The sequence below is a fragment of the Hypanus sabinus genome, chromosome 4 (assembly GCF_030144855.1).
Source record: "Hypanus sabinus isolate sHypSab1 chromosome 4, sHypSab1.hap1, whole genome shotgun sequence".
Classification (NCBI taxonomy): Eukaryota; Metazoa; Chordata; class Chondrichthyes; order Myliobatiformes; family Dasyatidae; genus Hypanus; species Hypanus sabinus.
This window is the reverse complement of record NC_082709.1, coordinates 101258836-101282329: the sequence shown is the minus strand read 5'-3', so window position 1 is coordinate 101282329 and position 23494 is coordinate 101258836. Positions and strand designations below refer to the sequence as shown.

Sequence of the window (23494 nt, the reverse complement as noted above, 5' to 3'; positions counted from 1 at the left end):
GTGTTACATGACACAGTACAAAAACTAGACTGAACTACGTAAAAAACAACACATAAAATAACTACACTAGGCTACAGATCTACCCAGGACTGCATAAAGTGCACAAAACAGTGCAGGCATTACAATAAATAATAAACAAGACAATAGGGCAGTAAGGTGTCAGTCCAGGCTTTGGGTATCGAGGAGTCTGATAGCTTGGGGGGAGAAACTGTTACATAGTCTGGTCATGAGAGCCGGAATGCTTCGGAGCCTTTTCCCAGACGGCAGGAGGGAGAAGAGTTTGTATGAGGGGTGTCTGGGGTCCTTCATAATGCTGTTTGCTTTGCAGATGCAGTGTGTAGTGTAAATGTCCGTAATGGCAGGAAGAGAGACTCCAATGATCTTCTCAGCTGACCTCACTATCCGCTGCAGGGTCTTGTGATCCGAGATGGTGCAATTTCTGAACAAGGCAGTAATGCAGCTGCTCAGGATGCTCCTCTCAATACAACCCTGTAGAATGTGATGAGGATGGGGGGGTGGGAGATGGACTTCACTCAGCCTTTGCAGAAAGTAGAGATGCTGCTGGGCTTTCTTTGCTATGGAGCTGGTGTTGAGGGACCAGGTGAGATTCTCCGCCAGGTGAACACCAAGAAATTTGGTGCTCTTAACGATCTCTACCGAGGAGCCGTCAATGTTCAGCAGAAAGTGATCGCTCTGTGCCCTCCTGAGCTCAACAACCATCTCCTTTGTTTTGTTCACATTAAGAGACAGGTTGTTGGCTCTGCACCAGTCCATTAGCCACTGCACCTTCTCTCTGTAAGCTGACTCGTCGTTCTTGCTGATGAGACCCACCATGATCATGTCATCGGCGAACTTGATGATGTGGTTCGAGCTGTGTGTTGCAGCACAGTCGTGGGTCAGCAGAGTGAACAGCAGTGGACTGAGCACACAGCCCTGGGGGGCCCCCGTGCTCAGTGTGATGGTGTTGGAGATGCTGCCTCTGATCTGGACTGACTGAGGTCTCCCAGTCAGGAAGTCTAGGATCCAGTTGCAGAGCCCAGTAGGCTCAGCTTTCCAATCGGTTTCTGAGGGATGATTGTGTTGAATGCTGAACTGAAGTCTATGAACAGTATGTGTGTTTTCTGTCCAGGTGGGTGGGTGAGGGTGGTGGCAATGAGATCATCTGTTGACTGGTTAGGACGGTACGCAAACTGCAGGGAGTCCAGTGAGGGGGGCAGCAGGGTCTTGATGTGCCTCATGACAAGCCTCTCGAAACACTTCATGATGATGGATGTAAGTGCAACAGAACGGTAGTCATTTAGGCAGGACACTGAAGACGCCTTCGGCACGGGGACGATGGTGGCGGCCTTGAGGCACGTTGGAACGGTGGCGCTGCTCAGGGAGATGTTGAAGTTGTCAGTGAGAACATCTGCTAGCTGGTCTGCACATCCTCTGAGCACTCTACCAGGGATGTTGTCTGGTCCAGCAGCCTTCCGTGGGTTGACCCTGCACAGTGTTCTTTTCACGTCGGCCACGGAGAGACACAGCACCTGGTCATTTGGAGGAGGGGCGGATTTCCTCGCTGCCACGTCATTTTCCGCCTCAAAACTGGCATAGAAGTTATTCAGCTCACCTGGGAGGGAGGCATCACCCGCACAGTCAGGTGATGTTGTCCTGTAGTTAGTGATGTCCTGGAAGCCCTTCCACATGAGCCTCTGATGCTGACACTTACTGCACAGCTGTAAAAGGTTGGCCTTGCCCTAATCTGCACCTTTTATCCTTTCCCTCCTGACTTCCACAGAGTCCTGACACCAACACTCCCACTGCCTGCAACTTGAGCCACTGAAAAGATGGCTTGTCTGGAGCCCGCTCTCTGACTCCAACACTTTCCGGGCCTGCGTAGCCCAAGAAGACCAGCCTCAGAATCAGAATCAGATTTATTATCATCGGCATGTCTCATGAAATTAGTGAACTTAGCAGCAGCAGCTCAATGCAATACATAATATAGAAAAAACACAAATAAATCAATTCAGGTATACATATATTGAAAATTGTGCAAAAATCAAATAATATATATCAAAAAGTAAGGTAGTATTCAGGGGATCAATGTCCGTTTAGGAATCGGATGGCAGAATGGAAGAAGCTGTTCCTGAATCGCTGAGTGTATGCCTGCAGGCTTCTGTACCTCCTACCTGATGGTAACAGTGAGAAAAGGGCAAGCCCTGGGTGCTGGAGGTCCTTAATAATGGACGCTGCCCTTCTGAGACACCGTTTCCTAAAGATGTCCTGGGTACTTTCTAGGGAAGTACCCAAGATGGAGCCAACTAAATTTACAAACCGCATCAGCTTCTGTTGGTCCTGTGCAGTAGCCCCCCCTCCCCCCGCCCCATACCAGACAGTGATGCAGCCTGTCAGAATGCTCTCCATGGTACATCTATAGTTTTTGAGTGTATTTGTTGACATGCCAAATCTGTGCCTTTTTATACTCTCTCTCTGGACTTCGACAGAACTCTGACACCGAAACTTGAGCCTAAGACATCCAAAAAAGACTTAACAAATTCTGCCCCATGTAAACGCCTTGCACTAAGAAGGTCCCTGTTTATCTTAAGGACATTGAAATCCCCCATGACAATAACCCTTTTATTTTTACACATTTCCTTAATCTGTTTACATATCTGTTCCTCAATGTCCCGGTGGGTGTACAGGGGTCTGTAGAACAATCCCATGAGTGCGATTACACCCTTCTGATTCAATGTTTACATATCTGTTCCTCAATGTCCCGGTGGCTATACGGGGGTCTGTAGTACAATCCCATGAGTGTGAGTACACCCTTCTGATTCAATGTTTACATATCTGTTCCTCAATGTCCCGGTGGGTGTACAGGGGTCTGTAGAACAATCCCATGAGTGCGATTACACCCTTCTGATTCAATGTTTACATATCTGTTCCTCAATGTCCCGGTGGGTGTACAGGGGTCTGTAGAACAATCCCATGAGTGCGATTACACCCTTCTGATTCAATGTTTACATATCTGTTCCTCAATGTCCCGGTGGGTGTACAGGGGTCTGTAGAACAATCCCATGAGTGCGATTACACCCTTCTGATTCAATGTTTACATATCTGTTCCTCAATGTCCCGGTGGGTGTACAGGGGTCTGTAGAACAATCCCATGAGTGCGATTACACCCTTCTGATTCAATGTTTACATATCTGTTCCTCAATGTCCCGGTGGGTGTACAGGGGTCTGTAGAACAATCCCATGAGTGCGATTACACCCTTCTGATTCAATGTTTACATATCTGTTCCTCAATGTCCCGGTGGGTGTACAGGGGTCTGTAGAACAATCCCATGAGTGCGATTACACCCTTCTGATTCAATGTTTACATATCTGTTCCTCAATGTCCCGGTGGCTATACGGGGGTCTGTAGTACAATCCCATGAGTGTGAGTACACCCTTCTGATTCAATGTTTACATATCTGTTCCTCAATGTCCCGGTGGGTGTACAGGGGTCTGTAGAACAATCCCATGAGTGCGATTACACCCTTCTGATTCAATGTTTACATATCTGTTCCTCAATGTCCCGGTGGGTGTACAGGGGTCTGTAGAACAATCCCATGAGTGCGATTACACCCTTCTGATTCAATGTTTACATATCTGTTCCTCAATGTCCCGGTGGGTGTACAGGGGTCTGTAGAACAATCCCATGAGTGCGATTACACCCTTCTGATTCAATGTTTACATATCTGTTCCTCAATGTCCCGGTGGGTGTACAGGGGTCTGTAGAACAATCCCATGAGTGCGATTACACCCTTCTGATTCAATGTTTACATATCTGTTCCTCAATGTCCCGGTGGCTATACGGGGGTCTGTAGTACAATCCCATGAGTGTGAGTACACCCTTCTGATTCAATGTTTACATATCTGTTCCTCAATGTCCCGGTGGGTGTACAGGGGTCTGTAGAACAATCCCATGAGTGCGATTACACCCTTCTGATTCAATGTTTACATATCTGTTCCTCAATGTCCCGGTGGGTGTACAGGGGTCTGTAGAACAATCCCATGAGTGCGATTACACCCTTCTGATTCAATGTTTACATATCTGTTCCTCAATGTCCCGGTGGCTATACGGGGGTCTGTAGTACAATCCCATGAGTGTGAGTACACCCTTCTGATTCAATGTTTACATATCTGTTCCTCAATGTCCCGGTGGGTGTACAGGGGTCTGTAGAACAATCCCATGAGTGCGATTACACCCTTCTGATTCAATGTTTACATATCTGTTCCTCAATGTCCCGGTGGCTATACGGGGGTCTGTAGTACAATCCCATGAGTGTGAGTACACCCTTCTGATTCCTGAGTTCTACCCAAATGGACCCTGTGTCTGACCCCTCTAGTACATCTCTGCTGAGTGCAGCTCTGTTATTGTCCCTCATTAGTTGTGGAACTCACCAACCCTCCCACCTTTTTTACCTCCTTCTTTATCTTTTCTAAAACTTCAAAAACCTGTTACATTACCATCCATTGCTGCCCCCTCTAAACCTGGTTTCAGTAATTACCACAACATCGTAGTTCCATGTACTGATCTATGCTCTAAGTTCATCACTGTCACCCGTTAAAATATATATCCTTTGAACTATCTGACCCATCTTACTTGTTACTTCAAATTTGCTTTTCAATACCATCCCTGTCTATCTACCAGTCCGATCCTTCACTTACTGACCTGGTGCTCTTGTTCACAGTCCCCAACAAAACTAGTTTAAACCCTCCTGAGTAGCATTAGCAAACCTCCCAGCCAGGGTATTGGTCTTCCTCCGGCTAGTCATAAGGACGGCAAATGCAATGTTGGTGTTCATTTCATGAGGGAGTTTAATGCTGAGAAGTGTGGGGTGCTACATTTTGGGAGGAATAATCCAAATAGGACATACATGGTAAATGGTAAGGCATTGAAGAATGCAGCAGAACAGAGTGATCTAGGAATAATGGTGCATAGTTCCCTGAAGGTGGAATCTCATGTGGATAGGGTGGTGAAGAAAGCTTTTGATACGTTGGCCTTAATAAATCAGAGCTTTGAGTACAGAAGTTGGGATGTAATGTTAAAATTGTACAAGGTATTGGTAAGGCCGAATTTGGAGTATTGTGTACAGTTCTGGTCACCGGTCAAAAAAATAGAGTACAGAGGAGATTTACTAGAATGTTACCTGGGTTTCAGCACCTAAGTTACAGGGAAAGGTTGAACAAGTTAGTTCTTTATTCTTTGGAGTGTAGAAGGTTGAGGGGGGACTTGATAGAGGTATTTAAAATTATGAGGGGGATAGATAGAGTTGACGTGGATAGGCTTTTTCCATTGAGAGTAGGGAAGATTCAAACAAGAGGACATGATTTGAGAGTTAGGGGCAAATGTTTAAGGGTAACACGAGGGGGAACTTCTTTACTCAGAGAGTGGTAGCTGTGTGGAACAAGCTTCCAGTAGAAGTGGTAGAGGCAGGTTCAGTATTGTAATTTAAAGTATAATTGGATAGGTATATGGACAGGAAAGGAATGGAGGGTTATGGGCTGAGTGCAGGCCAGTGGGACTAGGTGAGATTAAGCGTTTGGCATGGACTACAAGGGCCGAGGTGGTCTGTTTCTGTGCTGTAATTGTTATATGGTTATATGGTTTATATATAAAATCAAAAATCAAGGGTGTAATGGTGAAACTTCATCAGACCGCACTCGATGTATTGTGAGGTGAGCAGTTTTGGGCTCCTTATCCAAGAAAGGTGTGCTAGCATTGGAGGGGGACCAGAAGAGGTTTATGAGAATGGCCCTGGGAATGAAAGATTTAATGTATGGAGAGCATTTGATGGATCTGGGTCTGTACTCACTGGAGTTTAGAAGAATGAGTGGTGAACTCATTGAATATTGAAAAGCCTAGATAGAGTAGACATGCTTCCTTTGCTGGGGGTTTAGGACCAGAGGGCACAGGCTCAGACTTCAATGGCTGCAGCACACTTTAGTACGCCCAAAATGGGATGTGAGTTGCTTTTAAGTGTGAGTCCACAATTGTCATGAGCAGTAATGTGATAAAATGCAAGAAAATGATTTGTTAGAAATGTTGACTGAGCAAAAATTATTTGCTAATTCTTTGAGATTGATAGCATGTTTGCCTCATCTATACACAACAACCAAAAATGTACTTCAGATTCATAGAGTCCTTCTTCAGTAGAACAGTGATTTATGGATCTTCGGATGATCATCCAAAAATGGCACATTTCTGTCTCCCACCTGAGTTCCAGATTCATACCACTGTCCACCAAATGTCAAAGATTTTTATTTCAGTTCCTCTCTAACAATGTTCCCTCAGCTTTTCCAAAATACTGCCATGTGAGGCAGGCCTGGAATTAATGTCTAACAGACAAGTTATCCAGAACTACGATGGAGTGCCAACCAAGAGTTTTCCGCTAAAATCCCAGGGACTTGGAACCACCCACCAAAGAGACAAGACTGTAACCAGCACTCAAAAAGATGTTACATGGAGGTTTGGGGAGCAATAAACCATGATAGTTCACTGTTTCTATAAATAATATTTTCCTCCCATATTTACAATTGCTTTAAATTAGTTTCCTTTTGTTCCACAGAGATCGATAATTAGGAATCATTCATTGCGTGAATTGATCTACTGGGTAGAGAAAGAAATTCCATAAACATATTTCATATTCATGTCTCTCCCTGTCCCTGCAGATGGGAACCAGTGCGAATCCAACCCCTGCAAGAATCAAGGCCGCTGCAGTGACGGCATCAACCTGTATAAGTGCACCTGCCTAGAAGGTTTTAAAGGCATCAACTGTGAAATTGGTAAAGTGCAGGAATTTTCAATATTATCCAAGTCATAGAGTCATACCACTCCTTCAGCCTCACAAGCTCAGACTAACCATCTAGCTCTCACTTACACTAATGCTGTACTAACCCCATTTCAATCTTCCCACATTCCCAGCAATTTCCCTCACACAAAATGCTGGAGGAACTCAGCAGGCCAGGCAGCATCTATGGAAACGAGTTCAGTCGATGCTTCAGGCCGAGACCCTTCAGCAGGACTGGGGAAAAGAAGCTGAGGAGCAGAATTAAAAGGGTGGGGGAGAGGGAGAAACACATGGCGATAGGTGAAACCAGGAGGGGGAGGGGTGTGGAGTAAAGAGCTGGGAAGTTGACTGGTGAAAGAGATACAGGGCTGGGGAAGGGGACATCTGATAGGAGAGGACAGAAGGCCATGGAAGAAAGAAAAGGGGGACAGGAGCACCTGAGGGAGGCGGTGAGCCGGCAAGGATATAAGGAGAGAAGGAAAAGGGATAGGGAGGGTGGGAGGACATTATAGGAAATTCATGCCATCAGGTTGGAGGCTACACAGATGGGATAAAAGGTGTTGTTCCTCCAACCTGAGTGTGGCCTCATCACAACAGTGGAGGAGCCATGGATAGACATATTGGAATGGGAATGAGATGTGGAATTAAAATGGGTGACCACTGGGAGATCCCGCTTTTTCTGTTGGAGCTGCTCAGTGAAATGGTCTCCCAATTTACATCGGGACTCACTGATATACAGGATGCCACACAGGGAGCACCGGACACAATACATGACCCCAACAGACTCACAGGTGAAATGTCATCTCACCTGGAAGGATTGTTAGGGGCTATGAATGATAGTGAAGGAGAAGGTGTAGGAGCAGGTGTAGCACTTGTACCATTTACAAGGATAAGTGCCAGGAGAGCCAGGGAGGGACAAATGGACAAGGGAGTTGCATAGAGAGTGATCCCTGTGGAAAGCAGAAAGTGGAGGGAGAAGGAAAGATGTGCTTGGTGGTGGGATCCCGTTGGAGATGGTGGAAGTTTCGGAGAATTATGTGCTGGATGCGAGGGCTAGTGGGGTGGTAAGTGAGGACTTGGCAGAAGATGGGGTAAGAGCAGATGTGCGTGAAATGGAAGAGATGCGGTTGAAGACAGCACTGATGGTGGAGGAAGGGAAACCCCTTTCTTTGAGAAAGGAGGACATCTCCTTCATTCTAGAATGAAAAGCCTCATCCTGAGAGCAGATGCGATGAAGACGGAGGAATTGAGTAAAGGGAAGACATTTTTACAGGTAACAGGGTGGGACGAGGAATAGTCATCTAGATGTGAGAATCCATTGGTTTATAATCGACATCACCAAATAAGCTATCTCCAGAGATGGAGACAGAGAGTTTGAGAAAGGGGAGGAGGTGTTGGAAATAGACCAGGTAAATTTAAGGGCTGGCTGTAAGTTGGATAAAATCAATGAGTTCAGCACGAGTGCAGGAAGCAGCACCAATGCAGCGTAGGAAAAGTGCAGGACGATCACCTTTGTAGGCTTAGAACATGAACTATTCTACATAGCCCACAGACAGGCAAGCATAGCTGGGACCCATGCAACATCCCATGGCTACACCTTTTGTTTGAAGGAAGTGGGAAGAGCCAAAGGGGAAATTATTGAGAGTGAGGACAAGTTCTGCTAGGTAGAGGAGAGTGGTGGTGGAGGGGAACTGGTTGGGTCTGGTGTCCAGAAAGAAACAGGGAGCTTTGAGGCCTTCCTGGTGTATAGGGACTGGACATCCATAGTAAAAATAAGATGATGGGGCCCAGGGAACCTGAAATCCTTGAAAAGATCCAGCGCGAGTGAAGAGCCACAGATGTAGTAGGAAGGGTCTGAACTAGGAAGGATAAGACAGAGTCGAGGTATGCAGATATCAGTTCAGTGGGCAGGAACAAGCTGAGATAATGAGTCTACCTGGACAATTCAACTGGCAAAACTAGGTAGTGGCTTTTTAAATAATCCAGTTTTGCTACCTTCTAGAAATCTTCATTGCTCCAAAACTGAATAGGGAACAGGGCCTTCTTTACCAAAAGTCAGCTGTTCTGCACCCCAGGCACAGACTCCCCCAAAACAGATTGGAGTATTGCTGTCACTAACTGAACCTCTTCAGAATACTCCCTCTGGAACCTGCTGTCACTGGTTGCCTCCTATGTGATCTTCCAACACATCTCACTGGGAGAGAGATGAGGCTGGAAGCCTGATCTCTGGGCCACTTCACCAGAACACAGTGAAAATTAGGTCCCAGCTCCAGATGATGTTTATATCTTTCAGAAATTCCAAAGCTCTGCAATCTGAACAATGGAGGCTGCCACCACTACTGCCGAGCCCAGCACGGCCTGGCTAGGTGTTCCTGTGATTCTGATTTTGTACTTGCTGAAGATGAAAAATCCTGCATTCCTGCAGGTAGGCACATGGCATGCTTTTGCAATTTTCTGCATCTTGGAATTTTTGCCAGCACCATCGATGACTGAGAAAAGTGGAGAAAGCTAAGTGTATGTTCTTCATTGTTTATTTCATTCTTCAGTTCACTTAAAGTCAAACCCAAGCCAGTCACTTCATTTGCTCTCTTCGCTCCAGCTTTATCTAATTCTCATATGGAGTGGATAAAGTGGCATAATCTGGTTGTAGATGCAGAGTTCACTGTCCTCAGAGACATGATGTCACTGAGAGTAAAATAGTAAAATATAAGTTGGTCTACTTAAGTCTTATGTTGCTTTCTCTGAGAAAATTCATTGTAATTTGATAAAAGCACAAACTAGATACTAGAAACTGATAACTATCACCCATCAAGGGATACTTCCACAGATATAAACAATCTTGATCCAATTTTGTAAAAACCATACCCATAAACAATAAGCATAAGTATTCGAGTTGCTGGTGGTGGAGGGTGGCCTCTACTCAGATGCACCCAACCCCTACACAATCATTCAAACCTCATCATTCCCTTCCTCTCTAGCCTTCACCAACCCACCTACCTTTCCAAAAATTCATAAATGATCGAACACACCCTTTTATGTTTCCTCTCCTTTCTAACCCTCCACTGGCATCTGTGCACCAACAGTGAACAAACTGGGCATGCTCCTCACTATTAACAAGCTTGCTGTGCATCTTTAAATGTTCAGCTGAATACCAGCTTCATATCTTTCTGAGGTAAGACTTTCAGCTTTCCATTTCTCTTTATTTGAGGTGTGCTTCCACAAAAATCCTGGAAAGGTGTTATTGGTAACAGTAGGAGATGGATAACTAGGTTACACATGTCCCCTCACTGGCAATATAGAGTGCAACTGTCTGCCTCTCTTCCCTTCTGTAACATGAGATACAGGAGGAGAATTAGGCTGCTGAGTCTGCTCTGCCATTTCATCATGGCTGATCTATTTTTTCTTTCAGTTTCAATCTCCTGCCTTCCAAACCCCATCCCAGTATCACTTCATGCTCTGACAAATCAAGAATCTATACACAAAGACTTGGCTTCCTCAGTTCCTTATGGCAACAAATTCCACAGGTTCACCTCTTTTTGGCTAAAGAAATTCCTCCTCATCTCTGTTCTCAAAAGGATACCCCTCAATTCTGAGGCTGTGTCCTCTTGAGGAAACCATGCTGACTATGGCCCATTTTGTCATGTGCCTCTATGTACCTCAAAATCACGTCCCTTATGTATCATAAGAATCTTTTGACATCCTGTTTAATATTATGGGTAGCTTACTTTTGCATTCCATCTTTACCTTAATAACTTTTTATTTGCTTCCTGTTGGTTTTTAAAAGCTTCCCAATCCTCTAACTTCCCATCAATTTTTGCTCTATTGTATGCTTTGGCTCTTATGTTGGCTTTGACGTGTCATGTTAGCCACAGTTTTGCCATCTTGCCTTTAGAATACTTCTTTCTCTTAGGGATGTATGTAAGATGGAATTTGACAAATCTGAAAACCAGGTCCTTTTTCAAACCTGTCATTATTTTATTTGCTGTTATTCATCAGCCTCATTCTAGTCCCCACATTTACCTTAGCTGCGCTCATCCTATTCAGATCCAAGCAATTCATTTTAGACAATGAGACAAAGAAACGTAAATCTGAGCTGCTGCTCAGAAGACAGGTGAAATTGCTAGCTGATCTATTGAGTAGCAGAAAGAGGACAGCTTCCAAAAGCCAATAATAAAACAAAGACAGACCAAAGTGCAAATAAAAGAAAATCAATTATTACAACAGCCATGCCAAATCCTTAACTGACGGGTGGATAGGACACATAATGTATACATATGATTCAACCATGAAAACACAGAAACAAGCAAAATTCATCAATAAATCCAATATCTCAAGATTACTGAAACGGAGATAGGCAGTTAAAGAGGTAGAGGAAGGGAAATATATTACTAATGCATAAATAATATATAGAATAAAAATGATTTTCAGCAAGCTATATCAGTTGATCATCCAATAAATAATACCAATTTATCATGATAAAGAGAGAACAAGTATGTATATATAGTAATATATACTAAATATATTGCTCAGCATAATTTTGTGCAATGCTTAGCAGTAGGGTGTTTTGTACAACTGAATTTATGGGATCACCTGACAAGCTAAGATTTGGAGCTGCAAGATTAAAGACAGATCTTAGTCAGAATCTCAATAATAAGGGGTACGCCATTAAATACACATGTAATACCAGAGAATTTTAATTTGAAATAACTTGGAAAACATCTGGGGGATTGGAGGAAGGTGAGATGGAGAAGTTGGATGAATGAGCTATTGAATAAAGTTGTTAAATGGTTTGCTTTGTTCCATGATCTTCAGACTATACACTCCACTCGACAGCTCTCAATCTGAGGAACTCCGCAATCGGCTAAAGGGCAAAGATGTTGTACTGAAGTCAGTCATAAAGGGCTTGTATCTGAAGTAAACACTTTCTCTATTCCTTTGATCAGTACGTAATCCGTGTGGGACAGTTGGCCCACTGCTCTTGACTGATCCTGTGCCTACGAACAGCAGTATGGTAAATGACACTGATGCTGACCTGGATGGAGAAAGTGGCAGCAATCCACTAATCAGAATCGTGGGAGGCCAGGATTGCCCACCGGGACAGTGTCCATGGCAGGTACTTACCATACATCCAAGAATACAAATTAGAAATAAACAAGTTTCCACTTCACTTTGAATTCTTTCTGAACTCAAACAGTATAGTCACTCCATTCCCAGCACAGTACAAACCCTTTATTCTGCATGGGTTACTTCCAAATTAAATCCTTATTGCAGTCCAAGACTTTTACTCAGCCTAGTTTCTTTATATTGCATCCATTTAATACTTACCTTTTAATTTCCTCACCAGATCAACTTCACTCGACAGTTCTCTCCACATGGTCCAATACTTACTCACTACATCTGGTTTAATACTTTCATGCTCACGTCCATACTCTTTAACAACCCACCCAGACTAAATCATTTCCCTCACCTTTACTGTCCAACTCAGTATCATCCACTGGCCTGTTCTGTCCTCATACCTTTAATAACTACTTTAATCCCATTTGCTTTGATCCATACCCAGACATACTGTACTCAGACTGAACACCACATCCTTTAGATTCCAAACAGTCTCAACCCTCTCATCTACTCTATTTCCATATCAAAAGAAAGATGTAAATCTCCTTCAGCTTCTAAGAAAGTAGAAGTACTGCTACGCCTCCTTTGTGACTACATGCATGTGTTGCACCGAAGACAGGTCATCCAAAATACTGATGGCCAGAAATCTGACATTTCTAACTCTCTCCTCCTGAGACCCGCCAATGAAAACTGGCATGTGATCTCCCAAATTCCCTTTTCTGAAGTCAGTGATTAGTTCCTCAGTTTTGATGACACAGACCATTGTCTATTGCAGCATTGCACCTGCAAGAAGAGATTTGCCTATAGCATTGGAGCCATGCTTAGCCACATGATCGTGGGGGTAAAGGGCTGAGCACGCAGTAATATTCATGCAATCTCTCAAATTGAGTATGATGTTCTAGATGAGTTGTCATTCAACCATGCATGAATACCCTGAATACAGCCAAACAAAACTTTCCCCTGGGGTCAAGGTGAAAACCACAGTACCAACAGTCATACACAACATAAGGAACATATAGCATAAATAAGATAGCAGTAAACATACAGTCACATAAAAATATATAATATAGCCAAGTCCCTGAGTGACATGTCCTGTAGATTGATGGTTGTTGGCCAGAATAAACCCTCAGCAATCTGCAGACAAATGCATGTATGCATGCAATCCACCTTGTCTTTCACCAGGCAATCACTGAAGAGCAGCAACAACAGGAGGGACCTGCCCCAATCCAGCAAGGATGCCACGCCACAGTGCCTGTTCAGTCTCTCCTTCCGAAGCTGTGACTCCACTTGTTCTCTGCAGCACAGCAGAGGTCACTCTCGTGTAGAGTAGCTCCCTCTGGAACAGATTTCCTCCAGCTCTATCTTCCAGTGTCTTCCCAGTTTTTAGATGTAATGTTGAATTTCTTCAGGCTAATTGTGATGGTACTTTGCCCACCGGAGGCTTGCTGATGTCCCTTCAACTCGGAGTAAAGGATCTGTTTGGGGAGTCATGAGTTGGCCATCCGGATGACATGACCTATCCATTGGAGTTGGTGTTGCTTTATCATGCTGGAGATACTGTTGATGTTGGCCTCCTCCAGTATGCTAGTGTTCATGCGTCTGTCCTTCCAGCTGATCCTCAAAATCTTTAGTGGTAATTTTCCAGCACCTCCAGGTGCCAAATGATTCTGCTCTGTACAATAATGTAGGAAAGATGGCTACTCTATAGACCAAAAGTTGTGTTTGGACTCATAGGTCATGGTCTTCAAAGACTTTTTTCCTTAATCCTGCATAGATTCCACCAGCACCACCCAGGCGGTGGTTGATCTCCGAGTCAATGTCTGTTTTTGAGGAGAGAATGCTGCCAATGCAGGGAAAGTGGTCTACATTTTCAAGGGCAATAGCATCAATTTTTATGGTGAGCTGGATAAATGAACGGTTGAGTAATGACTTATTTAGGGCCTAAGTCTTTTAATATTCAAAACAAGCTACAGGTCACTGTATGCTTTGGCAAAGGCATTCAGGACATATTGGAGGTCTTCTGCAGAGCGTGCTGCAATGGTGTTGTTGTCTAGTTACTGAAGCTCCATGATAATGGTGGTGCTGACCTTGAACCAGCTGAGTTTGAAAAGACATGATCCATGATCCAAAAGTCCATGATCAGGATTGCTTGTGGCAGGTTTTGACCAATGGGGTGAAGAAGCAATAAAGATGGTAAATAAGGTGGGTGCAATGATACAGCCCTGTTTGACTTCCGTCTTCACAGTGAAGGGTTCTGATCCAGCACCACTAATACAGAGTACTGTGGCTGACATACCATCATGCAATCACTTCAGTATTTGAAAATACTTGTCAGGACCGCCATATCTTGATAGTATATGCCAGAGAACTCGGCCGTCTACTGCATGTCAAATGCAGTAGACTTTGTCAAATCTATGAAAGCTAAGTACAGTACAAGGATTGCCTTTGTTCACAGCATTTTTCCTGTAATTGGCGGGGTCTGAAGATCATGTTAGCAATACCTCTAGATGGACGGAAACGACACAGAGATTCTGGGGGTACTTCTTCAGATAGCGAAAGGAGTCAGTTGACAAGGATACATGCAAGCACATTGCCTCTTGTTAAGAAAAGGGAGATGCCTCTGTAATTGCCACGATTTGCCTTCTATCCTTTCTTAACCATGGTCACTACTAGAGCATCCCTGAGTTCTGAGGGCAAGAGTTCCTTTTCCTAGACCTTCAGGACCAGGGCATGTAAATGGTGCAGGAGTGCTGGTCCACCTTCCTTGAAGATCTCTGCTGGGATCCCATCAGGACCAGTGGCTTTGTTACTTCTCAAGCTCCCAATGCCATATTGGACCGCTTACATAATGCGAGCTTCCCCCATGTCTTCTCTCACACGTCTCTGGAGGGTTTGGTTAGTAAGCTCTGGTTCAGAAGTTCTTGAATATGCTCTCTCCATCAATTGTTAATATCCTTCTGACCCTCTGACAAATCCTTCCCATCCTTTGAGCACAGGGGATTTAATCCACAGTACCTGGTGCCATAGATTTCTGTGTTGGTACTGGAGAAGCATCTCACTTTACAAGAGTTTGACAGTCTCTGAATTTCCAGTGCTTTCTCAGTTCTTTAGCTGCTTCACCCTGTACTGGACATTTGCCTTGGCTCTGAAGTAAGGCTTTGTTCTTATGCTGATGTAATTCTGTCAAGCACAAAGGTTTTCCTTTTCTTGGAGATAAGTTGTTCTATCTCTAAGTCGTTATCATCAAATCAATCTTGATGTTTCTTGGACTCATGCGCAAAGGTGTTTTTGTAAATATGGAGGATGGTGGATTTAAGCAGAGCCCCGTCTTCTTCAATATTCTCCAAATATTAGTGGTTAGTGCTTTTCCCCAAATGAGGGCTGAAGGTGATGCTGGGTGGCAGTGTCAAGCAGGCCCTTGAGTTGTAATATTGTCCTGGTCTGCTTCTGTGAACCCTCCTCTTTCTCATGAGTGTGATAGGCATGGTGGAGCAGATAATCTGTCCAACAGTCATCTGTGCCAATCATGGCCTTTGTGATGTTCACATCACAGTGGTCCCTGGCTCACACAATAACATAGTCAATGAGATGCCACTGCTTAGATCGAGGGTCATGCCAAGATGCCTTAAATTTGCTTTTCTGATGGAGGTGAGTGCTCATGATGACAAGAGTGTGCTCAGCAAATATGGTGAGAAATAGTACTTTGCTTGAGTCGATCTTGCCAACGCCTGCCTTTCCTATGGTACTCTTCCAAATGTTGAAGTCCTGACAGACCCTGACATTGAAGTTCCCTGAGAGAATTACCTTATCCTCCTCGGGGATGCTCAACAGTGTCATGTCTAGATAGCATAGGAGGCTTCTTTTACAGGTTCATGTGGGCCCAGGGTTGGTGCATTAGCAATCATGATGGCTGCCACATGGTTGTTGGCAAGCACCAAATGGATTGTCATGTGACATTCACTGATCCCCATGGGAAATTCAGAGAGTTAACTGACAAGGAAATAAATGTAATTAGTCTAAGATTAGTGAAAATAGGTCTTTGAGAATGACAATGATTAGTGGATCAAATTCAATACATTAAATATTGTGACCTCGAGGAAACCCCCTCTCCCCCTGAGGAACAGGCACCTTGTCTGGCCGCAGCAGAGGCAGGGAGGATCCTAGCCAGGGTAAACCCAGACCAAGCTGCAGGGCCAGACAACATACCTGCTGAGATGCTGAGGGATTGCACCCCACTGCTAACAGATATCTTTAATATCTCTTTGTAACAATCCACTGACCCTGCAGGCTTTAAGACAGTGCCAAAAGAGGTAGAGTAACTGGCCTAAATGACCACTACCCACTTCAGCAATCATGAAGAGCTTTGAGCAGCTGGTAACTGATCATGTAAAATCCCATCTTTCAGTTGCATGGGACCCTTTCCAGTTCACCTACCGCTCAAACCAAACGCTGTTCCTCAGCTTCAGCTTGAGTTTAATGCAATCGTTGCTCAACACCCTTCTCTGTACCTGGCTCTTGGGCTTCTTGACAAAAAGACCCTAATCAGTGCAAGTTAGCAGCATCATCCCAAGCTCCACTGCAGTAAGCACTGGCATCCCCCATGGCTGTGTGCTCAGCCCGCTGCTGTTCATGCTGCCGATCTATAACTGCACTGCTAGATGCAGTCCGAACACATCACCAAGTTGGCCGATGATGCAGCAGTGGTTGGCCTGATCAGCAACAATGATGAGTCGGTATTCAGAGAGGAGGGAGAGAAGCTTGTCAAATGGTGACAGAACGACAAACTGAGTCTCAATGTACACAAGGCAGAGGAAATGATTTTGGACTTCAATCAGGTGCAGGCTGAGCACTCTCCATTCCACATCAATGGCCCTTCTGTGGAGAGAATGAAGAGCACTGAGTTCCTTTTCTTTAGTGTGCACATAACAGACAATCTAACCTGTCCCACAAACCTCCTTATTACTCAAAAAGACACAGCAGTGTCTGTTCTTTCTGAGGATATCGAGATGAGCAAGGTTCCCCGCCCCCATTCTAACAGCTTTCTGAGAACCATGGAGACTGTCCTGTCCTTGTGAGGTAAGGATGCTGCAAAGCATCAGACTGCAAGACCCTACAGAGGATAATAAAAGCTGCCAAGAGGATCACCAAGGTCTCCCACCCTCATATTTGTGGCATTTACCGGGAGTGTTGTATACGATAGAGCCTGAAGTATTGTTGAGAATTCCTATCATCCATCCCATAATCTCTTTGACCTACTGCTGTCAGAAAGAAGGTACAGGAGCATCGACACTAGGACTGCCAGACTGGGTAACAGTTTCTTCCGTCAACCTGAGACGAATGAATATCCTACCTGCGGCACAGCAACAACGGCTATGTGCACAGGAGCATTTCAGTTGCTGCTCACTCACACAGTTTAGAGGGAACAGTGATTAGGTAAAGGAACCCTTAGGAGACACTGATCAGAATATGATAGAATTCAAGCTGCAATTTGAGAGGGAGAAGCTAAAACTGGATGTATCAATATTACAGCTGAGAAAAGGTAACTACAGAGGTATGAGAGAGGAGCTGTCCAAAGTTGATTGGAAGGGGGGACTAGCAGAGATGACGGTACAGCAGCAATGGCTGAATAATGGGAGTAATTTGGAACACACAAGATCAGTTCCTCCCAAAGAAGAACTGTATCTTAGAAGGAAAATTACATAACCATGCCTGACAAGGGAAGTCAAAGATAGCAAAAAGCAAAAGAGATGGCATACAATACAGCAAAAATTAGTGGGAATTTAGAGAATTGGGAAGTTTTTAAAAACCAACAAAAGGCAACTAAAAAGCAATAAAGAGAGAAAAAATGAAATATGAAAATAAACTAGCCAAAATGTAAAAGATGATATCAAGATGTTTTAAGATATATGAAGAGTAAATGAAAGGCCAGAGTAGACAGTGGAAAATGATGTGGGAGAGGTAGTAATAGGCAACAAGGAAATGATCATTTTGAGTCGGGTATTATTGTGGAGGACACTGGCAGCATGCCAGAAATTCATGAATGTCAGGGGGCAGAAGTGAGTCTAGTCATTGTTACATTGTGCTTGGGAAGCTGAAAGATAGGTCACCTGGACCAGATGGACTACGCCCCTGGTTTCTGTAGAGGGTAGCTAAAGAGGTTGACATTAGTAATAATCTTTTATTGATCACTAGGTTCTGGAATGATTCCACAGAAATTAAAAATTGTATATGTCATTACTCTCTTTAAAAAGGGAGGAAGGCAAAAGGCAGGAAGTTATAAGCTTGACTTCACTGGTTGGCAAGATGAGAGTCCGTTATTGAGAAGTTGGAGGCTGAAGTCAGCATGGTTTCCTTAAGAACAAATCTTGCCTGACAGATCTGTAGGAATTCCTTGATGAAACAACAGGCAGGATAGACAAAGGAGAGTCTGTGAATGTTGTTTGCTTGGATTTTCAGAAGGTCTTGACAAGGTGCTGCATGTGAGGCTGCTAAACAAGATAAGAGACCATGGTATTACAGAAAAGTTACAAGCATGGACAGAAGATTGTTTGTCTGACAAAAAGCATTGAGTAAGAATAAAAGAGGCCTTTTCTGCTTGGCTGTCAGCAGGGGTCAGTGCTGGGTCTGCTACTACTCACATTGTATGTTAATAATCTGGCTGATGAAATGAAACAACAACACACAAAATGCTGGTGGAACACAGCAGGCTAGTCAGCATCTATAGGGAGAAGCGATGTCGACGTTTCGGGCCGAGACCCTTCGTCAGGACTAACTGAAAGGAAATGAAAGGCTTTTTCTACATGGGGAGAATAGATAGAATTGATGTGGAGAGGAAGTTTCCATTAGTGCGAGACTCTAGCACCAGACAACACAATCTTTGAATAGGACATCCCTTTAAAACAGAGAAGAGGAGGAATTTCTTTAGCCAGATGGTGGTGAATCTGTGAAATTCTTTGCCTCAGACAGCTGTGAAGGCCAAGTCCTTTGGTATATTTAACGAAGAAGTTTTTAGGTTCTTGATTAATAAGGTTATCAAAGGTTACAGGGCAAAGGCAGGAGAATGGGGTTGAAAGGGATAATAAATCAGCCGTGATTGAATGGTGGGATGAATGATCTAATTCTGCCCCTCTCTCTCATGGTCTTCTTAATGGGTACTTGACCTTGCTATTTAAATCATGAATTAGTAGCAGGACTCCAGTTTTAAGGCCTGGGCAATCCACTGTACTCTCTCAGTCATTACAGCCCAGCTTTGAATCTAATATTACCTTTTTTTGGATCCCAAGGGCATTTGCCCACCTGACCAGTCAAACACATTGCTGAAATCCACATTTACTAGATCACACACCAGTATATGGTAATATGCCACACCGAGCAGCCCTCCTTGGTTCCTCTTTCAAAGTTAAACTGTTCTTCAGTTATGAGCTTCCCCAAAACAAAGTGAATGTCCTTGAATAACGTTGCTCGTCCAGCAGAAACTATAATTGACTCAGACTGGAAAATCAGTACTCTTCTTTTTGTTTTCTGCTTCTCCTCCATTTGAACATGCAAGTCCACATGAGAACACCAAGGCATCTCCTCTTAACTATCACCCAGATTCTGTTCACCAACTGCATGATCGTGTCCTTGAGGAACGCAACTTCAATTTCAGTATTTGTGAATGGATCTCAGCGGCTGAGCAACCAGCTGCAGGTCCTGAACTGAATGAATTTCAAAGGCCCTAATTAAGGCTGGCAGTTCACCATGACTCTCAAACCATTTGTGACCTGCTGGCTGTAGTTTCACATTGCCCTCAGTGCAAAATAATGATTTTATATTAATTAACCAACAGATCCTATTAGAATATTATAATTATAACATTGTAAATCCTATTAAAATAATCATCTTGATGTAATATATTAATTAACCAACAGATCCTATTACTTGATGAAACTGACACAGTATTTTGTGGAGCCACGATTCTAAATGAACGGTTACTAGTGAGTGCAGCCCATTGCCTTAACCACACCAAGGCTATCACTGCTGTTGCTGGTGAGAACTCTTTTTCTACATTGCTTTATTGATAAATTGTGATTCTTATTTCAAATACAGTGGAAAATGTTAAGAAGTTTCTCTGATTTATTCTGTGTTTCATGCTTTTCCTGTAAAATCCATGTTTCTTCAATTTTTTTCTAACATCTAATTTTTAACTATTGCTCTTCCTACAGGTTAAAGATTAAACATGGTCTTTCTTTGTTATGTGTACTTTGAATGTTAAAGTGAAAAGTGCTGTTTGGGTCAACGACTAACACAGTGAGGGCAGCTGGCAGGCTGCCAACATAGCACGTCCATAACTTACAAACTTTTCCTAATCCAAACACCTTTGGAATGTGAGGGGGTTACTGGAGCACCCAGTGGAAGCATGCATGGTCATGGGAAGATGTACAAATTCCTGAAGTCAGCGACGGGAATTGAACCCGATCGCTGATGCTGTAAAGTGTTACACTAGCCTCTACGCTACTGTTCTGTCTGTACACCATTGTGCCACCCACTTATAGACAAAAGGATTATTACCTCGTTGTCAACTTCACTAAATGCAGAATTTTTCTACGAATTTAAGATTTCAGCTGTAGGTGGCACTTTCCGTCAAATTCCAGCCCTGAGTTTCAATTAAACAGACAGACTGGTCAATTGGAATTTGCGACAAGCTGATGAGTGAGCCGCCTGGTTGTCCTGTTTGTCCCCGTGACCGATTGCGTGGGTTTTCCCGTGTTGCTCCTGTTTCCTAGCACTTCTCAGGATATGCAGGTTTATAGGTTAACTGACAGTTGTAAATCATTCCTAACATAGGTAAGTGACAAGCCAATCAAAAGGCAGTTGAAAGAACTAACATAGGAGCAGTGTAAGTGGGTGTTTGGTGATCTGAGCACTGGTGGGATCATTTCCATGATGCATGATTCCATTTTTACATCTAGTTCTCTTCTTTCAGGCAATGTCACCCTTTTATCTTAAACAGAGCCACAGCACCATGCAGGCCCTTCAGCCCACAATGCTGTGCCTACCTTTTAAACTACTCCAAATTTAATCTAACACTTTCCTCCCACAAATAGACTTTTAAATGTCCCTAATGTATCTGCCTCTACAACCAACACTGGAAGTGCATTAGTGCATTATCATTTTACTCACCTCTATTAAATCACCTCCTTTGCTCCAAAGAGAAAAGACCCAGCTTGCTCAATCTTTCTGCATAAGATATGTTCTCTAATCCAGGCAGCATCCTGGTAAACCTCCTCTGCACCCACATCCTTCCTATGATGTGGCAAACAGAAATGATCACAGTACTCCAAGTTGTCTAACCAGAGTTTCAAAGAGCTGCTACATTACCTCATGGTTCTTGAATTAAGAAGCCCAGCTAATGAAGACAAGTGCACTACATGCCTTCTTGATCATCCTATCAACTTGCTCGGCAGCTTTGAGGAATCTCTGAATGTGGAGCCAAGATCCTGGTGTCCCTTCCACATTGGAATCCTGCCAGAACCTTGCACTCAGCCTTTATGTTCAACATTACAAAATGAATCACTTCACCCTTTTCCACATTGACTCCAGCTCTGCACCCGATCAATGTCCCATCGTAATCTACAACAACCTTCTATACTACCCACAACATCACTAAACTTTGTGTCACCTGCAAATTTACTAACTTTCCCTTCCACTTGCTCATCGAAATCATTTATAAAATCACAAAGAGCAGGGGTCACAGAATAGATTCGTGAGAACACCACCGGTCACTGAGTTAAAGTTAAAGTCTGTCCCGAGCCTTATAGGCTCATCAGGCCGATGCTTATGCCAGTTTCCGCGGCGTGAAGTGACTGAGAGTACGAGACTCTTCCCCACCGCCGGATAGGGTGCCAGTTTATCGCGAGGCTAACCTCCAGCACTTTGCCGGTACCCAGTTGTAAAACCACTAGATTTCTGCTCTGGTTTGCAGAGTAGAATCCATAACTTGCAAATAATTTGATAGAAACTTAACCATTAACTAAAGATTCAAAAGATCTTATTTGGATATTTCTATTGCTTCCTGCAGGTGAATTTGATATCAATTTGGACGAAGGTACAGAGCAGCGACAAGAGGTTACGATGTTAATCTCCCATCCTCAATTCGAAAAATACACATTTGATAATGACATTGCAATTCTGGTTTTGAAGAACCCGCTACAACTCAATCAGCATGTTGTACCAATTTGTATTCCCCATAAAAACTTTGCGGAACAAGTTCTGATGAATCAGCCCAACGCGTTAGTTAGTGGCTGGGGCCGTCTCCAAGACCACGGTGTGACATCCACCAAGCTGCAGCGGCTCACTGTGCCTTACATCGATCGGGCCAAATGCATCGAATCCAGTCGGTTCCCTGTGTCTCAGAACATGTTCTGTGCTGGCTACAGTAATGAGAACAAAGACTCCTGCCGAGGGGACAGTGGCGGCCCTCATGTCACCAAACACAAGAACACTTGGTTTTTGACTGGGATTGTGAGCTGGGGAGAAGGATGTGCACAGAAAGGGAAATATGGCATCTACACAAAGGTGTCAAAATACATCAAATGGATTAAATATGTTATGAAAGAAATGTCTACTTACCCACTCACACATAATTAGATTGAAAATGCATTTCATTTTAATATGTGCAGGCTAGACACCCCACTTTGCAAATATATTACAAAGTTTGACTTCCTTACCATTAATTCCAACATACAGTACATCAGAGCTGAACATAGAAATTAAATGCAGTCTTTGTGACATAATTAAAATTAGACCTATTATCAATAGTTGGCTCCATTTATCTACATTAGGGTTACAAAGGAAATATAAATTTTTTAAAGATTTTTGTATAATTACACTACGTCATCTTTTTCCCACGTTATAGTTTAATGCTGTATGTAAAATATGAACCAGCAAGCAGTTGTCCCAGAGTGTACATGCCATCTCTGAAAAGTGCACCAATAATATTCAGAATAAAAATTACCATCAAAATGTGACTATATCTGGAAGGCAAATGGTATATATCATCACACCAATGCACACTGAAGACTGTTTAATTGTGGCAGACAAACTAAATTATGTGAGTGTACAGAAACTGGTTGACTGAAATGTACAGTGGCAGTGGATGAACAAAATTGTGCTACTTACAATGGTAACTGTAACGCGGGAGAGCGGGTTCAAGGATCTAATCAATGAAGCAGGAGAATCTGATTTAAAGACGGGTGTTTGGGATATTTATTTCACAAACAGTGGAACGCTAAGTCGGGTATCTAGCTAAGCAAGTATTTGTCTAAGGTATTCAAAACCCCTGCACCGTACGTTCAGCTGCCCTTTAAATGAACAGATACACTACTAAATCTCCCCCATCTATAAAACCAAGAAGTAAGCATGCTATGCATAAATGCTTAATTAAACAAACCACGGTGGGGAGTCGGGGTCTATGTCGGCAATGCTGTCTCTCAGTGGTCCTTCAGGACTGGTTGCAAATTCAGCCTGAAGTGGCAGAAAAGAAAGAGAGTGAACCCTCTGCACATGCCATCATATATACC

The 23494-nt window shown here is 43.6% G+C and overlaps 1 protein-coding gene across 2 annotated transcripts in view; it reads left to right on the top strand.

Annotated features, from left to right (window-relative positions):
* LOC132393033 (coagulation factor X-like) overlaps window positions 1–23034 on the top strand; it is a 40433-nt gene extending 17399 nt beyond the window's left edge. The window contains exons 4-8 of one of the 2 annotated variants that reach the window (XM_059967756.1): window positions 6700–6813; window positions 9112–9243; window positions 11762–11931; window positions 19844–19961; window positions 21994–23034. In XM_059967756.1, the coding sequence (XP_059823739.1) occupies window positions 6700–6813; window positions 9112–9243; window positions 11762–11931; window positions 19844–19961; window positions 21994–22562 (1103 nt within the window). In that variant the 3' untranslated portion in view covers window positions 22563–23034. The remainder of the gene's footprint in view (window positions 1–6699; window positions 6814–9111; window positions 9244–11761; window positions 11932–19843; window positions 19962–21993) is intronic. The other variant, XM_059967757.1, reaches the window with a different exon arrangement.
* The last annotated feature ends 460 nt before the right edge of the window (window positions 23035–23494 follow it).